Below are 19,762 nucleotides of genomic sequence, written 5' to 3'. Positions count from 1 at the left end.
ACATCTGATCACAGTGGTCAATCTCAGTCATATTACACATAGACAAAATAAAAATGTCCTTTCTTTCACAGATGGAACGGCTGGACTGACCAGTCATTTTAGGTTATAATTAGTAACTGATATTGCCTGTACATGTATGCAGTGGGAGAAACTCAGGCTTTTGTTTGTTTATTTTTGTGGGTGAGATTTTCATTTAAAGGGAGTTCTCATGCTGTCGGTGTCAAAGGCCAGATAATGGACAGTGGGGGATCCAGCTCCAGCTTTTCAAATGACACAGCACTCATAACCAGTGATATACAGTACACTTGCATAGAAAGTCTGCCCCCTGCCCCCCCATGCATGTGACTGTACACTGTCCCTCAGAAGTTTGGGCTCACTTACCTTTTCAGATTTTTTTAATACAAATGGGCATGTTTTCTTTTTTTGCAGGTCTAAGTAGGTTTAATTTGAGGAGAACAATATGTGTGAAAGTGCTGCCTTGGAAATAATACTAAATTCCATGAATGTTATCGCCTTGTGGTAATGTCAACAATCGATGCATTCAGCTGTTTAAAGCACCTTTGGAGTAAAAAGATTTTCAGTATATGCTTTAAACAATAGTTTGGAAAAGAAATCTGTCATATTATTTAGATAAAAACATGCTCTTTATACTTTATACTAAAACACTTTAATGAACATGTAGTGCTGCAAAATGCACTCACAGCCCATTTTATTTGCACCCTGTATGCATAAATGATATAATTAGCAAACTTAAACTATTAGATAATAATTAATTAGTTATATATTAGAGCTTGTTATTATAAAGTGTTACTGAATAATGATGGCAGGTTTTTTAATATAGTGAAAGAAAGGAAAGAGAGTCATGGTGGCTTGTATCGGGGTGGGCTGGTCACGCAATCCCTAAACCTGAATGTGTGTATGATTGCGTGAGATGAGAGAAGACTACAGCTGCTGAGACAGAGTCAGAGAGAGAGGATCTGAGAGCAGTGAACAGCTGTACGCATGACCTACAATATGTACGCAGTCCCACACAGTGTGGCATCAGAGATTTATGCTTAAAGGTAATGCTGAATTCTGTTTGACCCTCACACCTGTTTGTCCTGGGGGGCTGATTTTTGCTTGTAGGCGTGTGTGGATGTGGGTGTGTGTTCAGAGCCTGTTATTAGAGCGCTACAGTAATGACTGTACAGAGTATGACTAAAGCTGATGTGTTAAACTCTAAATACCAGCAAAGTCATAAAAGCCTACTAACTCCTTTTTTGTTGTTATTGTTGTTACACTATTTGAAAATATTAACTGATCTATCTATGATATGAACATTTCATTAGTAATGGACCACTAGAAAAGCTCCAAAAAGTCTTCGATGTCAGAGACCACCCATCGTTTATTTAACTTCCTGTCAAAACAAGTACAAGTCATTAACTTTTCAGTAGATATTTTCCAAGAGATTAGATATAAGATGTTCATAAGGAAGAAGAAAGTCAAGGGAAAATACGTGTAAAACAGGAGTTTCCAAAACTGAAGTTCAAAAAATTTAACTCCCAGCAACCGTGGAGCCTGGGAGACCACCAAAACTGTCACCTTCAGATAAGCAGCACTTAAAGCTTTTGTCTTTGAGAGAAGAGAAAATCAAGCTCCACTCTTGCTTCAGATCTGAAAAAAACGCAGGTGTTCTTGTCCATCTGGGTCTGAAAGGATGTGTAGCTGTCAAAAAGCCCTTACTGAGAAAAGAAAATTTGCAAATCAAACAAAGAAGCAGCTGGTGTTCTCAGAACAATGGACTGATCACCCCAGAGTTCAGACCTCAACATTACTGTGTTTGGAATTACTTTGATTGTGAGATTTTTCATTCACTCGTTATATAAGCTGCTTATCCTCCTGGGTCATGGGGGTGCTGAAGCCTATCCCATCGTTTATTGGGCGGAAGGTAGGAAACACCCTGGACAGGTTGCCAGTCCATCAAAGGGCAGACTGTGCCACTGATACATTAATAATACAATTTACATCAAAGAGTTTTTCACATCTAACATGTCTGTGCCAATCCTGGCTCAGTGTGTTTTCAGTAAATGTGTTTGTTTTGTAACGTCAAGAAATAATTCAAAATGGACTGTTTTTTGCAGCTTAAATTTCATATACAGACTCAGAAGTGAATGGTATATTTTGAAACTTTAACAATGTTTATTTACTACACCAAACTCTTATTTCACAAAATCAAGGAAGGTTCCGTATGGGCCCTTTAACATTCATGCTATTCCACTGTACATCTTATTCCCTGGGTGAGGGGTAAAAATAGCCCTGCCCATGCAGTTAGTTAACTGATTGCAATGGTCTTGACCCTGATTGGTCTCTTGCTTCTCAGTCAGGAAATGTGACTTCCACGTGGCTTCCAAGACAAAGCCTGGCCCCTTGGTTTTTAGGCCGATGGCCTCCGTGCTGACCTCTCTCATGGCGTCATTGGATAGTTTAGTCACGCTCTTCTCTGAATTAACATTTCATAAACAGGGAGTTTGGCCAGATCGTCCGCATAATGAAGCTGTTGGGTTGCTCAAAAAAGACTAAGAGTCAGTGCTTACAGCTTACTGTAGCTTCAGTTGAACTCCAGTCTAAAGCTGGCGGTTTCCAAAGAACTGCAGCATTACAGTACAAGCACTGAATTAGGTGAAGTCCACAGAATATGTGTGTCCATAAGTTCCCATTGTGTTACACTGTCATTGTGATGGGCAACAGTTTGAAATGCCTCTACAGTTAACCGTTACTACTTCCTGTTTACAGATTTAAAGGATACAGGAAAAGGAGTGAATGAAAGGAAGCAGCGCAGTTCAGCACCAACCGACTCCGCATCTCTCAGTGTACTGGTTTTTGTAGCAGTAGGAGCTGTTGGCAATAAAATGCAGATTTATCCATTTTTTTATTTAAAAGTGATGGAATACAGCATACGATAATTGCGTAGAATGAGTCTAATTAAGGAGTGACAGTGGTTCTTTGTGATATTGATAAATATTCAAATCAAATATATCATGGTATTACAGTATTATATGTCAGTTAATGACCCCATGGTTAAAGAGTATATCTACTCTTTGCTAAACAAATATCTTACAAATCTAAAATAGCTTGTTCTGATTGGGTCTCAAAGTTACATATTATAAATACTGTAAATGTTAACCACGCAGAAACCACATTTCCAGATAGGAAACAGTCATTTAGTTTTTATGTATTTTGAACTGTTTTTTCAAAACAATCTAAAGGACCTGGTAACTAAGCTTTTGCTGTCCATCCACACAGTTAAAACTTATTGTTCTGTGATAGTTTAGATAATATACTGGCCAGAAAAAAGTGACAGAGATTTTTTGCCTGAAAAACTCTTAGAAAATGTATAACCTCAAAAAAATAATAAATATAAGTTACCCTAAGTTGTGTTTGTAATGGATTTTTGTCTTTGATCTGTGTACTACAGTACTGGTTTAACTTTGAAAAAAATCTAAAAGCTTTAAAATCTATACTGCTGTCACATTTGTTGGCATAATGTCCTGAAGGTACTGAACAAAACACTTTTTTTTACATGTATAGCACTGTGCAAAAGTCAGAGACCACCCTTCATTTATTTCATTTCCAGTCAAAAACCCTTAAGTATAAGTTATTTGTACAAGATATTTCTGTGGAGATGACATACAAGATAAACCCCTTGTATAAGGGGAAAGTCAAAGAATCAAAAGAGAAAGATAAAATGGGACTCCTAACAACCACGCAAGACCTGGTAGACCATCAAAACTGTCAATCACTAAAGCTTTCATCTTTACGTAGGAGAAAATCAAGCTTGCTTCAGATCTGAAAAAATCCACAGGTGTTTCTGTCCATCCTTCCACTGTGGGAAGACAACTCAACACTGAGTCTGAAAGAATGTGTAGCTGTCAAGAAGCCCTTACTTGGAAATGGAAATAAAGAAAAACAAAGAAAATTTGCAAATAAAACAAAGAAGTTTCAGGTGTACTCAAAATAATGGACTGACCACTCCAGAGTCCAGACCTCAATATCATTGAATGTGTTTGGAATTACTTTATTGTGTGAAGCAGAAAATGCAACCAACATCTAAGACTGAACTTTGGATGTGTGGAAAAATATCCCTACTTTGAAAATTTGAAAACAAGTCTCTTGAAAAGAAGAAAAACTATACTAATATAATTTATTTTTTCAACTAATAAACAAAGGGTTGGTCTCTTAGTTTTGCACAGTAGTCTATATCTCTATAGAGCCACCATTTGGGCATATGTGAGTTACACCAAAATGGGTAGAGTTACAATATATATGAGGAGCATGACGAGTGGAGCAGCATTTACACATTTTTTATTTTAAAAATATCAACATGTGCATACAAGCATTACATCTTTCTCTGTCTGCATGAGAGTTGGCTGTAGAATAAAAGACAGCAAGACTACAGGAGTAGAGGTGGTCTGGATGATTATTTGTGTAAGGTCCTGAGAGGTCTGGGTAATCAGCATTGTTGGTCATTTGATTGGCGGTCTGACATCCCTGCTTAAGGAGGCAGAAAATCAATGAGCAGACTGACAGTGGTTAATTTGACTCAGCAGGAACAGACAGCTTGTTTTTGTTTCCCCAAAAGATACTTTACAAAAACACTCTATTTGTGTGGTGACCTTATATACAGAGACATTGTGGTATTACTTTTTCATATGCAAGGACATGATATACATAGAGAATAGTTTTAGAGGAATGTACAGTACTAGGAAAAACAAATCTGAGATCTGGAAACAAAGAAATCAGTCAAATTTTCTATGTGCTTGAAACATCAAGGTTGATAACGAAAGCTTTGGTACTGAGAGTTCTTATAATTTCAGTCTATCTGAGCTTCTTAGGCCTCCACACTCATCTGCTTTATTTAAATAAGTCCTCAGTTTTTTCTGTGTGATCATCACTGATTGTAATCAGCTTTTAGACCCATACTGCAGAGCTATAATCAAATACAGACCCTTTTGAACTCGTAATCTCCTCGATGTTGTCTGGTTTTGGCCTACTTTTCCAGGCTCTCCCACCATCTCTTTTCCAGAAGGGTCTATAAAAGCTTCCTTTTGGCTTGGAGCCCTTTATCTTCTTGGCTCTTTTTAACAGTTCCTCCTCCTCATCCTCTGGGGTCAGCCACCCGGGTCTCTCCTTGAGCAGTCTGTCCCGGTCGGGTCGAATGCTCCTCAAGACTTTTTTGAAGATGTTAGTAGTTAGAGTGAGTCTCCTGCAGAACTCCTGAGAGCAGCTGAGGCGCAGTGGATGCTCGGCAGCTTCAGCCAACCTTCCTACTCGCTCTTCTTCATTGGCTAGCCGGCTCTCCAGCTCAGGCAAGTCCAGCCAGTTTCCCACAAGATCGGCCAAGACGTTGTCTCCGAGCACCAATGGCTGTCTGTTTCGGCTATGGCTCATTAGAGAGGATGTCCAGTCGCTGGAGTCGTCTGTGTCGTAATGAGAAAAATCACTGTCAATGGAGGGACCTTCACGTGATAGAGTGTCCATTAGCCCCTGAAGCTCTGCCATTGTTGCTGGGTGGAACGGAGGTTGATGCTCCTCAAATGTGGACCTTGAGGCTGAATGGCAAGATGCATTTTCCAAAGGAGAACCACGAGAGTCACGCGAAGAGAAGCTGTCATCATCAAAGCTGGAGAAAGAGGCAGACGTGCAAAGGCTTCCTCTATGGTGGGTTCCTCTTGGGTCCTGCCTCCTAGGTAGCCTGTGTGGAGCAAGACTATTGTCCTCAAATGGGGAGCTGGTGAGGAACATGGGTGGGTCCATTTCTAGGTCTGACAGACTTGATTCCCTTGTGAATGTATGATTCTGTGATCTTTCTGATATCTCTGTATCCTTTTTCCTGGTTTCTCTCGGGATGTTTTCCAGCTGTTCTACAAACTGTGTATCTGAAGCTGTAGCTCCAGGAGGAAGCTGAGTGGTTTTGCAGGAGATCTGCAGTTGCTCCAGTGCAGTCTGAACCTGAAGGAGTTTCAGCTCCTGCAGAGCTCCCATCATAGAGTTCATCTGAGCTTGAAGACCATCACCTGCCTCCCTCATGGAAATCTGAAAGTGAAAAAGATGAGATCAGTTTTTTAACCCTTTAACATACATGGTAGTAGAGGTATAATTATGTCATTATTACAGTAAAATCCATCACAATGTTCTTTTGTGAGCATATTGTGGCAAGAAAAAAAAATCACTGCTCATCATGAAGCATTTTCCAACTCAACAGATTAAAAAGTATATATATATATTGTGTTGTATATTGTGAAAATGTCTCCAAATGTCATGGTGTTACATATCTGTCAAATTGCCCACCTCTTCAGCAATAGCCTGTATGTAGACCCAATATGTAATTCCCTACGTATTAGTTTTCTTAGTAGGTACTGAATCAATTTCTTTCATAAGCCTTCCTGTCGTAAGATTAATAACTACTCAATAAGGCTATAGTTTAAGGGGTTAACATGCAGTAACCATTACATCATCTATTACATCATATATCACCTTCAAAAGGTAACAAACATCTAAGACTGTTGTTTGTGCCATAAAAGCTTGGTAAAACACTGACAACATGCAACCTCAAACAAAAAAGATTACCACCTATGCAATGCTAATATATTTCGAGTACCTAAGCAAAACATCTGGTCGGTGGTGAGCTATCCCTGTGTGGGCTCAGATTTCCCCTGAGGGGTCTGATTTAAGAAAAGAACAAAAGAGCCGAGACCCAGCTTTTGGTTACATGGTTTTAACTGGCATTCCACTGTCTTACCTAAGCATAGAGTCATGCCAAGAATGAGGGAAAATAACACCTGGACAATGTAGCCATCTTCAGAGGTGTTTTTCACACCTGTCACCTGTTCTTCTCTTTTGTATTCATCTCTTGTGCTGTCTTTTACTCAGCATTTATCCTTCTCTCTGTATGTCTATCTCATACCTGTTATTGTGTAACCGTATCTGCACATGGCTTTTGATCAAGGAAAACCTCAAACTATAATCTTGCTTCTATGGTGGGACAGATTTGCGTAAAGTACACAATGTGACACAATCTGTTCTGTAATGCTGTAAAAATGCAACATTAATAATTAAAGCCATGACTGACTGTAAAGACATGATCATGAGATTTCAGCTGTTTATAAATAAGACAATCAAGCGTTGCATAAGGCATTATATGAAACAATGAATGACATTCATTAATGTCTTTAATGCAGTAATTGGCTTATTTTTCACGTTAAATCCTTTCTCCTTTAGTGTATATAAATTAACTTCCAGCCGAGCAGTGCTGCCTGTAAAAAGGCCTCCGCATCTCTTGGATTACAGATCAATAGCTGCCTCAGGCTTGGTGGAAGCTGTACAGTCCTGATACAGTAACCTTGACTAGACTGATCAAATGAAGTATGGATAATTTCCTACATTGACCTTATCACTTGAATTTAAAATGATTTTGATAAAACTACTTGTTGAAAGTTAATTGCACAAAAGTGATATTTAAATAGAACAGATAGAATAAATAGTTAAAAAAAAACCCAAAAAAACAAAGGCTTTTTTTTTCAGCCACTGTGCTTTTCTATCAGTTCTCTGCAAAAAGTCATTCTAAGATGCTCACAAAAAGAAAGTTCTCCTAAAACAGCTTATACACATCAAACAGATGAGGTTACACTAAAACCTGGCAAACCAGCATGCGTCCGACAACATCTCTGTTGCTTTCTATCATTGAACTGCCACAGCTATATAGCCCATTAGTTGAAAAACAACCTTACCTTATTCCACTGAGCTCTCTCTTTCTCCTTTATGCCTCTACCTTTCCCTCTATCTATCCTTCTCTCTCTTTCTCTCTCTCCCTCTCTCTCTGGTGTGTGCCTGACTGTCAGCCAATCAGGTGACCATCCAAATAAAGAATCACATTGATTTTTTTTTTCACCCAGGAGAGTGAAGATGGCCTGATGGGGGTTGTAGTTTCAACAGAAAAATGGCCAGACAGTGAGTCAAACTTGAAGGGCTGAGACATGTCTTATATTGCTCATAATGAATAGACTTGCGTGAGAGTAAGTAGGTTTGTGTTTATGTGTGTGTCCATACAGCTGTTCTGATGAAGAGACTTTCAACTATGAAATCATTTCATCTGTGAACTGATAACGCTGCAAAATTATACTGATGAAATTGCTGATTACATTCATGAAAATATTGAGCTACTAAATTCAACTGGCCTCTACCACTGTCGCAACACACATGCACAGCACTGTACACTAAAAGCAGATTAGCTCCCTTGAATGGTGTATGAAAAATCAAAACATTAGAAATGTTCTACAAATGTTTTATATAATTTACTTGTGTAGGCAAAAGTGATTTACAGCCTAGTTAGCCAATGGCCGATTTTTATAAGCTTTATTTTTCATTCCAAAGCTCACACTGTGTGTGGTAAATGAACACATGGACCACACTGGCACCTTTCCATTACTTTCTATTAGCCAGAGTCACCATAAAAACAACATGATTTGCTCTTCAATGAAAATAATTGCACTTCATTAAGACCACCTCCTTGTATCTACGCTCTTTGTCCATTTTATCAGCTTACCATATAGGTGCACTTTGTAGTTTTACAATTACAGACTGTAGTCCATCTGTTTCTCTCCATACTTTGTTAGCTTTGTTAGTAAAAACTCCAGCAGCACTGTTGTGTCACATCCACTTGTACCACTTGTATCAGGTAACATGGAGAGGGAGAGGGTCCACATCCTCTCCATGCAGGCTCTCCACTGGTGTCCCACAAGGCTCGGTGCTAGGTCCTCTTCTCTTTTCTCTTTACACTAGCTGTCTTGGCAATGTAATATCATCTCATGGCTTCTCTTATCACTGTTATGCTGATGACACTAAACTAATGCTTTCTTTTTCACCCTCTGACACACAGGTTTCCAGTCGGATCTCAGCATGTCTGTCTGACATCTCTTCATGGATGGTAGCTCACCACCTGAAGCTCAATCCTAGCAAGACTGAGCTACTATTCATCCCTGCAACTACAGGTCCTCATCATGATCTTGCCATCTCATTCGAGAACTCTCAGATTGTCCCGTCTGTAGAGGCAAGAAGTCTTGGTGTGATTCTGGATGGCCAGTTATTGTTCTCGACTCACATTGCGAACCTAACTCGGTCATGCAGATTTCTCCTGTTCAACATCCGGAGGATCCAACCCTTTCTCTCGAGAGAGGCCACCCAGGTGCTGGTGCAGTCTCTTGTCATCTCAAGGCTTGACTACTGCAACTCGCTCTTGCTTGGTCTTCCGATGAAGGCCATCAGGCCTCTGCAACTCATCCAGACTGCAGCAGCAAGACTCATCTTCAATCTCCCAAAGTTCAGCCACGTCACCCCACTGCTGCGCTCCCTTCACTGGCTTCCTGTAGCTGCACGCATCAGATTTAAAACCCTTATGCTTGCCTACAAAGCCAAAAATGGACCAGCCCCTCCCTACTTGATGGCAATGGTCAAATCACGAACTGTACCACGAGCCCTTCGAGCTTCAAGTACAGCTCGGCTTGACCCGCCATCCTTCAAGGCGCGTGGAAGGCTAGCATCAAGGCTGTTCTCTGTACTGGCACCCAAGTGGTGGAATGAACTCCCACTGGCTGTCCGTACAGCAGAGTCTCTCGCTGTCTTCAAACGCAGACTGAAGACTCACCTGTTTATTCAGCACATAAATGAGCACTAAATTAAGTATTGATTGTAATGTATTGTACAGCACTTATGTATTGTATTGTATTGCACTGTTCTGTGTTTAACTCTGTCCCTTTTTCACTAGGTGTCAATGACTTTCTGATTCTAGCAGTATCTGAGCTCAGGACTGGCTTTCTCTCTAACCTATTGGTAGCTAGCGAAGATTCTTTCTCTGGATAGACAAAGCACTTTTTGTAAGTTGCTCTGGATAAGAGCGTCTGCTAAATTATGTAAATGTAAAATGTAAATGTACCAGCCCAACACACACTAACACCACGTCACTGCACCACTACTACATAATACATGCTCTGAGGTGGTTCTGACCATTGAAGAACAAGGTGAAAGCAGCTAACAAAGTATGTAGAGAAACAGATGGACTACAGCTTGTAATTGTAGAACTACAAAGTGAACCTGAATGGTGAGTGGAGCTGATAAAATGGACAATGAGCGTAGAAACAAGGAGGTGTACCTAATGAAGTGGCCAGTCCATGTATGTTTCACATATATGTAAATATTAAAACATGGCAAAGTGAAATATATTTATGACATATACTTTAAAACATCACATATATTGCATACATAATGCACATATTTTTAGTGTGAGCAAATATATGTACATATGTATTTTTTTCTTCCATATGGGACAAATAAAGTGCTACAACATTTTGGTACAGCTGTAGCAACAACATTTAAACAGTGTGAATGCACTTACTTGTGATTTATATCATAAAACTGCAACGTAGAACCGCAAAAATAAAAACAATACATTGGCTGTTGGCCGATTTCGTATTTTGAGCAAAAATCTGCCAAGTCCATTCTTGGCTGGTTCTGATTGTGCATCCCTAATGCAAAGTATCTCAAACAGAAGCTATCATCAGCCCTTAACACTTTTGAGCAGTGTCATTCCCCACAGTGATGATGCAAAAATCAAGTTGTTTTTTAAATGTCAGATGATGATTAACTGTCATGTTAATAACTGTGATTAACAATTGTCTTTTTGTTTATTCTATTCAATTATTACAAACCTAAGTCTGCTTACGTACAAGCCTAAGGTGGCCTAACTGGCTGATTAGCTATCCTGCTTTGTAGCTATCAATACCCAAAATTAATAACTCCCAACAGATGAGAGACACAACTCAAATAAATAAACATTACTCACCACTGCCCTCTAAAGGTGTTATAGCATCAATCAGAAGTTAGAACTTGTGTTGTTTTGTAAGACACGACACATCTCAATAAATGTTTCCCTCTTTCTTTTATTTACATCTGTTTGTCTTAACCCAATGGATGAAAACCATTCACATTCTGTTTGTTGTGATGTAAACATAAGATTGCAAAAGATAACAACTGTGGAAAACAATTGTGGCAATCAGGTGATTATGTTAGAATTATGACAGACTTAATAACAGAATGCTTAGAGAACAATTATTGCAGTGGAGATCAATCACAATACTCCTAATGTCTCTGCATTCAGCAATACAGTAACAGCACAACAACAGTGGTCAAACAAGACCAAATTAAAAGAGACTAAAAATGAGACACAAATTGGCTTTGAAGAGCATCCACATCCTTTTCCTGAGCAGCCATGTATTATTTGAAACAGTTCATTAAATATAAATGCATGTTGTAAAATGTCTTAGAGGTAACGAGCGGGACACAGTATCGGAGGGCATGCAAAGCAGGTCATAATGAAATAGAAAAGGTTCCACTGTCAATGAAAATACAGCAGCAGCATCATGACCTCATAATTGTTTTGACATCACAATGACGGCAGCTGAGTGGTTGTGAAGCAAGTACTGTGGAGAAAGAGTGTATTGTTTGGAAATGTCAGAAACGCACAGAGGCAGAATTCTAAAGAACAGCATGGTAATGTCTGTGAGCTGGCTGAGTGAAGTAAACTGGAAAATATGTTTAAACAGAGAACAGAGAGATAATGGGCAGTTAGTGGGTGAAATTTATGATTGCATTAAAATATTTCATATTAAATTCTAATAATACCATTATTGTGTGTTGTCCTAAATGGTTTTGATTTTATTATTATTATCATAATTTGTATTTGGTTGAACATTGTGTATAACTCTGGTAAGAATACTGCCAGAAGATATTAAGCCTAGACTTCTTCTTTAAGTTCTGATGTTAATCGTTTACAGAGGACACTGTTCTTTATCTTGTATGTGTCTTGTTTATGTTCTAATTCTGTGTCTACATGCTGAAGCTGTCAGCCATCAATGTGGATGTCTGCTGCGATTTGGGAAAACTGAGGCTTGTGGTCAAAAGTGCTAATGTATGCTTAGAGAAATAGAGGCATTTTTGTCTGTAACCAGTTTGTTTTGTATTTTGTATAATTAACAATAGCAATAATTTTAACTAAATGTAAAAATGAAATACAGCAGCAGCCTATGACACCACAATGACAGTATTTGAGTAAACAGCATAGAGATGGTAGATAGAGATTATTGCTATTATTTATATGAAAATAGTACAGCAGGTATTGTGACCTCATAATTGTTTGTGAGATCGCCATGATGGTCTTTCAGTGAATAGAATGCTGACATAGTTAATACTACTACTATTACTACTAATTAATACTACTACCTCTACTACCACTACTATTACTATTGCTATTACTTATTATTAATCACTACTACTAATTACTTGTACTACCACTATTACTACCACCACTAATTACTATTACTACCACTATTACTACTATTTACTCCTAATTACTACTATTAAAACCAATTAATACTACTACCAATATTACTGCCACTATTACTCCTACCACTATACTATCTGAAAAGTTTAATTCCAAAATGCTGTATTTCCATCTGTGACCAATTTGCATATGGGTTTTTGAAAAGAATGAAAGCTGATGTATAGCAGAAAACATATTTTTATTCCTTTAATAAAGGTGGTATTAATCATAATATCATGCAAATTTTTATTGTATGAGTAAAGCCCACTTCCAACAACATACATCATGAAAAAAAGATAATTCTTGAAAGTGGTCTATAATGCATTTTGGAAATGAAACCTTCAATTTCTACTACTACTAATCACTACTAGCACCACTATTACTGCTATAATACTAACTACTACTACTACTACTGATGCTGCTGCTGCTGCAGCTACGACTACTACTATGAATAATAAAACTTACCAGAACTACCCCTGCTATTACTACTACTACTAATAATAATACTTACCAGAACTACTATTACTACTAGTACTACTACTACTACTACTATTACTGCTACTACTACTACTACTAATAATAATATCAATAACCATTCATTTTTTAAATACCATAGTGTTGTCAGAAGCTTTGTGCATAGGATTTTAACCTTTTATACCATGTAAAATATGAAGATACAATACATTTAATCTGATCTAATTTGATCTAATCTAATCTAATCTAACCTAATCTAATTTAATCTAATCTAATCAGTGTTGGGCTAAGAGACTATGAATGGGTATTTCTTCTTTTCAGATAGATAGAATCGCTGTGATATCCACATGTTCTTGTAAAATGGGGCAGTATTTTGACAAGATATTTAATAAGCAAATGAATGCATATTCTAAGAGAAATAATCACCAGGAACTTCAATAGAAGCTGGTCTGTAACTGTCTGTATGACATCACCAGCCTGCCCTGCTGCACTCTCCTCTGGGATGAGCTCAGGCAGACGGGAGTGTTTGGCAAACGTCACTGCAGGGATCCAAGTCATGACGGATGTGTTTGTGAGTAACAGCCCTAGAGCAATCTCACATCAGCTAGTCAGCACTACTCATTTACACACACACACACACACACACAATATACACATACACACTTTGCGTGTATGAGGGTCTATTTCTCTCTCTCTTTCTCAACTGTCCATACCCTGACTGTGCATGTGAACTGACCAGATCATCAGGTACAGACCATTTCTCATCACCAGTGGGTCAATAAATCAGCAGACCTATTGATCAGTTCTTCTTAATGATAATTACTGTGCCTCTTGGGGGAATAAGGGGAGTACTTCAGTCACAAGCACATGTTTAAAAGGATGGTAATGACTGAGGTGACTGATTACTGAATAAAAACAGTAGGAAGAAATGAATGATGTTTGGTACCTCTCTGACGGCCCTGTTCATTTCCATGTGAATACCATCTGACGGCAACAATCAGTATGTTTTTAGCTTACTGTTGTGCTGTTGATTAATGTTGCACAGTCATCTTTGGCTCTTTGAAATGTAAAGGAAACTGCATTTCATTCAGCAAAGTGATTTAAAATATGTCTTTTTCTTACTTAAAAGAGGAATTCTATTTGATTTTTCTATTTTACCATTATTAATATTACATATAAAACTCAGAAGAGTAGTAGCTGAAGAAGTGTAGTTGACTGGTTATTTTGGATAGCACAAAAAATAGCTATATTTGCACTGAAGACATCGCAACCTCTGATTGTAAAGAAAATCTGAGTCAGTAAGTTTCTCGACAATTAAAAATTTCACAATCAAACAACTGAATGACTTCTCACTGAACGACATCTCAACCATTGCATTATGCAGAAATTTTGAAAAACAGGTAGAATACCCTTTTAAGATGGGAAACAAAGCTTTTAAAATTTAGAAAGGCAACAGTGGAGACTATCTGACTACAATATCAGTACTATATACATATATCTTTGCTATATGTTGTATATTAGAGCTGCATGATATGGACCAAATGTCATATTGCTATTTTATTGCTAGATTTTATTGCTAGACTGCAATTCTGATACACAGAATTTATTACAAAGAAATCTGTGAATCTGTGACGCATTTAAAGAATGGCCTGCTTTATTTTGACAAAATTTATTATAAATGCCTTGATTTGCCAAAACACCCCCAGAACACTCATCAAGGAACAGCTGTGAATGGCCAAAGCACAGAGGTTTATTTGGAGATAACACTCTTACACTATTAAGTTCAAAACTGCAACAATGATATACTGTGAAGCGATTTATATATTTCGGTGACCATATTTTGGTTTAAAAAATAGAGGACACTGGGGGAAAGAGGGAGGCACAGACATCAATAAATTATATTTCTAATATATTGTCAGTAAAAAACTGCATAGTGTGGTCCACAAAAAAATTGCATTGTTTTATAATGTAAAGGACTGTATGTAGGTATTGTTTAAGTTTAAAAAACTCTCCAGTCCATACAATCCATATATGGAGTCTAAGCTGTAAAAACAGCCTGTTCTGAATGCACTGTTTCTGTGATGTCATTTACATACATCTATCTATTCAGGCTAAAGCAGTTCACCCCTTCCCTTTCATGCTGCATTTTTACTGACAGGACAGCCAATCAGAACAGAGGCCAATTACATATATCGGTCTTAAACATATAACAAAAAACAGCCTGTTTAATTGTGAGGGATGAAGAGAGGTGGGGAAATGAGCATGTAATAATGAATTAAGAAGTGGACCTCGGGGGGGAAAACAATTCCCTGAATTTCAGAATTTCTTAGTACGTGGTTTGTCCTCTTGTGCTTTAATGACAGCATGCACTCCAGCTGGCATGGACTCCAAAAGTGCTGAAGACTAGATCAAATCCACCTGAGAGTCGTCTGAAAGCTGAAGCTGACCTTTTTGTACAAAGGCCTTAATATGACCAAAATGTCACAAATTTGATTAAATCTGAACAGTGACCTAGAAAAAATATTGAATTGTTTCTTTTTTTCTACTTATCATAACTTTTCTTTGTTTTACACTCTTCAAAAAAACTCTCTGGGTTGTTTACTTTCATGTTTAAATGAATTAAGAAAAAAAAAACACAGCTTTTAAAAAAGCTTCACTTAATGGACAGGTTAGCTAGAGTTATCAAGTGATGACACTATATACAATATATATTTCTGTTTATTCTGTGGACCCAAATAGCGTAAAGTTGGGAATAACAGCCAGCTGTTCATGCTGAGCTCTGTGCCTGAAATTCAACTGCATGAAAAACTGCTATAAAGATTTGACCCAGTTTTGCTCCTTCACATGAGACAGATAAAGAGATACAGAGAAAGAAACTTTCAGCAAACAAAGACGTTCTCAGTTTTTCATCTCATTAAAATTACTTGCATTTTGGAAGAGGCTGTACACAGCAGACTCCCAAGAACTTCTAACATCACATGGCTTGATTTAAGCTGAATGGTTTAAAGAAGGCCATTAATCACAGATGGGACTGATAATGGATGGATTTTATTTTTACTGTGGCCTATTATTATTAATAATAATAAAATTTTTTTAGTTGGAATGTTTAACCAAATATTTCCCTTGTATATAGTGTAAACACTGGAGGCTTGTCTTAACTGGGTGTTGAGATGTCTCTCTTGAGTTTGAGATTGCATTATTCTACTTGGGTTCATACTTGGGCTAACACTGACTCATCAGCCCTGCAGGCAAAAAGACTGAAGATAAAAGGGCGTCAGCAATGACAGCTTTTACTGAAGCCATTTCACCTTTTTTAGAGTTACTGAGGAAGCAGCGATTGGTAAAAGACAAAAAAAGTGTTTGGATCATCCCCATGAATACTGAGGGTTTTTCTATCAATTTATGGTGAGTCAAACAACAGTAGAATGTAGTTATGCAACCACTAAGAGATTAAAATGAATTCCAGCATGTAGTGCCAGGCACACCGACCCCTAGTTCTTGTGCTCAAAGCTGTCACCAGCAGTCATTTTCATTTGGGCAAAGCCATCCAAAAGAATTAACAGTGAGTCTCCACTAAATCACAGTATGTACTGAACCTTCCTTACGCAGTTTGGACATAAACCTAGCAAGATTCTGTGTACTTGCATCTCATAACTCATCTTTTTCTTTCTTCTCATAACTGATGTTTTTGTGAATGAAAAATTTGTAGACAATACAAAGAAAATTAGTAAACTATAAAATATTTTAAGAAATCTTCCAGTGGTTTTCAACCTGATGTGCCATATTTATAGCATATCGCTGTTGTCGGAAAAAAACCTCGTATCTCCAAAATGGTAACTTTACAGGAGAAGGAAAAAACCTACTTTACTTCTAATGTAAGTCAATGGAACCAGACTTTTTTACAAGTCAGTTTGGGTCGTTTCTTTTGGTCCATTCATCATGAAATTTACACACAATGTAAAGGACAACAGGCATTTTCAAACTATGTCAAAAACTGAAAAACGACAAAAAATTGAGATATGAGGTTTTCTTCCGACAACAGTGATGTGATGTATTACCATGGATTTTAATTTCCTTCTAATTCCCAAGAAAGAGCAGTAAACTCATTGACTCAGACCACACTTATAATAAGAGCCAATAAGAAGTTCTAGGTGTGGGAAACCCATATTCCTTTAAGTAAGATTTACATCACCAAAGAGCAGCGCCGCCTCATTCCTCAGTGTATGAGCTGTTCTGTGCTTCAGTCGTGCTTTATCGACTCGCTTGAGGCATTTTAAGCTTGAGCGCCTGGCAGAGGCAGACATGTCATGGAGCTTTAAGCCCAACTCTGTTTGGGGAATCACTGGACTACAAAGCCAGCCTTTGTTCCACTCCATTCTATTTCGCTCTATATGATGAAAGCCACTCCCCCACACATAATGAAATCTCCACATCTTGGCCAGCACACATAGCTAGGCACAATTTCAGGGATTACAGACAATAAGTAAAAAGGGGATGCATTAAAAAACTAGTTTCCAATTTCAGCTGATGCTTAGTAGTGGAGTTTTTGAGTAAAAGGCAACAGGCTAATTCAGTTACAAACAATACATGTATGTTTACTGACAGAATGGATAAACGAATGTATTTATCACTCCATGCCCCATATGACCAAACACAATCCCATGAGCTGAATCCACCCTCAGTCATTAACATTGTCATTTTGATTCCTTCACTAACCCTTGATTACGTTTTTTCAGTGACTTACTTCTATTACACCCTCTTGTCTTTACTATTAGCAGACTTAGCAGATTGAGCATGTTGTACTCAGTCTACGCAGGTATTAAACAGCTGTACGCCACGGCATCGTCACGACGCATCAGAGTCCGTCAAAGGAATGGCAGCCAATCAGCTTCACGCATTTCAAACCTCGTTTCCAATCCGCACACAGCGCGCGGCACCTGCGTCACACCTGAACAGCCGCATGTAGCTGGAGTTTTGCGTCAAATGACCAAACACGAGCTAAACCCAGACTAAACCAAAGCTAAACCCAGACTAAACAAAAGCTAAACCCCAGACTAAACTAAAGCTAAACTCCAGACTAAACCAAAGGTTTCAGGTTAGAGAGGGTACAGGTCCCTGAACCTTTACTTCACTGCTTCAAAAAGACACGACCCAAAGGTATTTTGTCAAAACAGTCTAGATTTACTCTTAAACACATAAAGTTTAGTGCATTAAGGAAAATGCAGCAGAATTTGCTGTGTTTGGTCTACAGCAGCCTGTTCCTAAACAACACTTAGCCCTGCACATTTTACTATTTTCACTGCTCCCAACACGCCTGATCTAACTCACCACCTCATAGCCCCGAGTTAAAGTGGAGGCGTTAGAGCTGGGATGCTACAGTTGTGCAGGGCAGTGTTCTCCAGGACCAAGGTGGGAACCTGTGGTCTAAAGTGAGCATGTTTTGTATAGTTATACCTTGGACGAACATCTAACAGCGCCCATTTAATTACATGAAATTTGCATAGCTTAATTCACAATCAAATTAGGATTTTTTTTAATAGTCCCACTTGGCAAAAAGACTACATGTATCATTAAAAGTCACTTAGCTACATGGTTTCTTCACATTTATACTTAGAACATATGAAACCTTCAGATATGAACATTTAGTTAATATGATGACAGTGAAACTCTTACCAGCTCCTGTTTTAGCCGTTTCAGGCAGTTGTCCATGTCCTTGCGCTCGGGCACGCGCTCCATCACAGAACTGAGCTAATGACGAGCTAAAACGAGCTAACACGGCTAACAGCGTCCCATTAAAACCACCAAGTCCAGCTGAAGTCGTTTATGTAGGAACCGAGTGTCAGTCTGTAGAGCACACTGTCTCCTCTCAGCTTCTCTCGAGTACCTAACTGATAGCAGGAGCCGAAGTGCAGAGTGTAATCTGTGATCTTCACTCCGCCTCAGACAGTCACTTCAAATCAAACACGGAGATTTGAGAGACCCGGAGCGCAGCGCTGCCGGACCTTCACTGCACTGTGAGAGAACTCACTGACACTTTCCAGGTCAGAGCTCAGCCATTTCTCTCTTATCTCCCCTCAGGTCTGTGACTGAGAAAGTCTCAGGTTTTCCTGTCCACCGCTGTTAACGTTGTGTTCAGCCAAACCAACCGCTGAGATCTGACTCCACGTGTGGCGTCCAGACTTCATTTGAACTGTCCAGGATGGATTTAAAAAGGGGTTTAACTAACGGCTCTGCGGGTACAAAACCGAACGAGCTTTAACTCCAGTAGTCAATAGATGATCAATGGACACTTCAGCAGGGATTCATCCATAAGAATAGAGGTGTCCCTATTGTCCACTGAATCAGCTTTATGTCCAGTGAATGCACAGATTCACTCTGACTGGATACTCTGATTGGTGGGAAAGTAGCTCTGCAGTTTGAACATAAACAACAAGCAAAATGTTTTGTGTTGTTTCAGCAAATTGCTGGATGTTCTTACATGAGCATTTTAATGTGCTAAATAATAAAGATTTAGTGTGAAATAATCATGATATAACAAGTTTGTGTCTCTGGGCAGTCAGTTTTAGACTAACATCCTGTCTTGACAGTAAATATTTCATAAATGCAGGGCCTGCAGCAATTTAACATGACTTTAATGTTTTAAGGGTGCACTGATATGGACATTCTGGGTAAATGCTGATCACTGATTTTTCATGCACTTATCTGCCGATACATGCAGATATATCAGCAATACAGAAAATGTAGAAATTGAGATTTCAACCACCTGGATTAGCATTATGGAGAGATAAAGCACATTTCTGTAGCGTTAAAGATGCAGCAAATGACTAAAATGCAGATATTTTAGCCGATATCATTGTGCATCTCTAACTGTTGAGATTA

The 19,762-nt window shown here is 38.5% G+C and overlaps 1 protein-coding gene across 1 annotated transcript; it reads right to left on the bottom strand.

The window, feature by feature from the left end:
• Positions 1–4,337: 4,337 nt before the first annotated feature.
• On the bottom strand, positions 4,338–19,050 carry inka2 (inka box actin regulator 2). Its single transcript, XM_036578014.1, has 2 exons — positions 18,557–19,050; positions 4,338–6,072 (listed from the first exon to the last, which is right to left on the bottom strand). The coding sequence occupies exons 1-2, from the start codon at positions 18,617–18,619 to the stop codon at positions 4,948–4,950; spliced, it is 1,188 nt and encodes a 395-aa protein (XP_036433907.1). The 5' UTR covers positions 18,620–19,050; the 3' UTR covers positions 4,338–4,947.
• Positions 19,051–19,762: the final 712 nt, after the last annotated feature.

Source organism: Colossoma macropomum, unplaced genomic scaffold (genome assembly GCF_904425465.1).
Source record: "Colossoma macropomum unplaced genomic scaffold, Colossoma_macropomum, whole genome shotgun sequence".
NCBI lineage: Eukaryota > Metazoa > Chordata > Actinopteri > Characiformes > Serrasalmidae > Colossoma > Colossoma macropomum.
The sequence above is the reverse complement of the archived record's forward strand: the minus strand, read 5'-3'. Positions and strand labels throughout refer to the sequence as shown.

What these genes read in the sequence shown, in the direction of transcription:
- inka2 (XM_036578014.1), bottom strand. Translation starts at nt 18,619, where the DNA reads ATGGAGCGCGTGCCCGAGCGCAAGGACATGGACAACTGCCTGAAACGG. An exon ending in AACGGCTAAAACAGGAGCTG is followed by an intron (nt 6,073 to 18,556) that starts GTAAGAGTTTCA and finishes TTTCACTTTCAG; the next exon opens with ATTTCCATGAGGGAGGCAGG.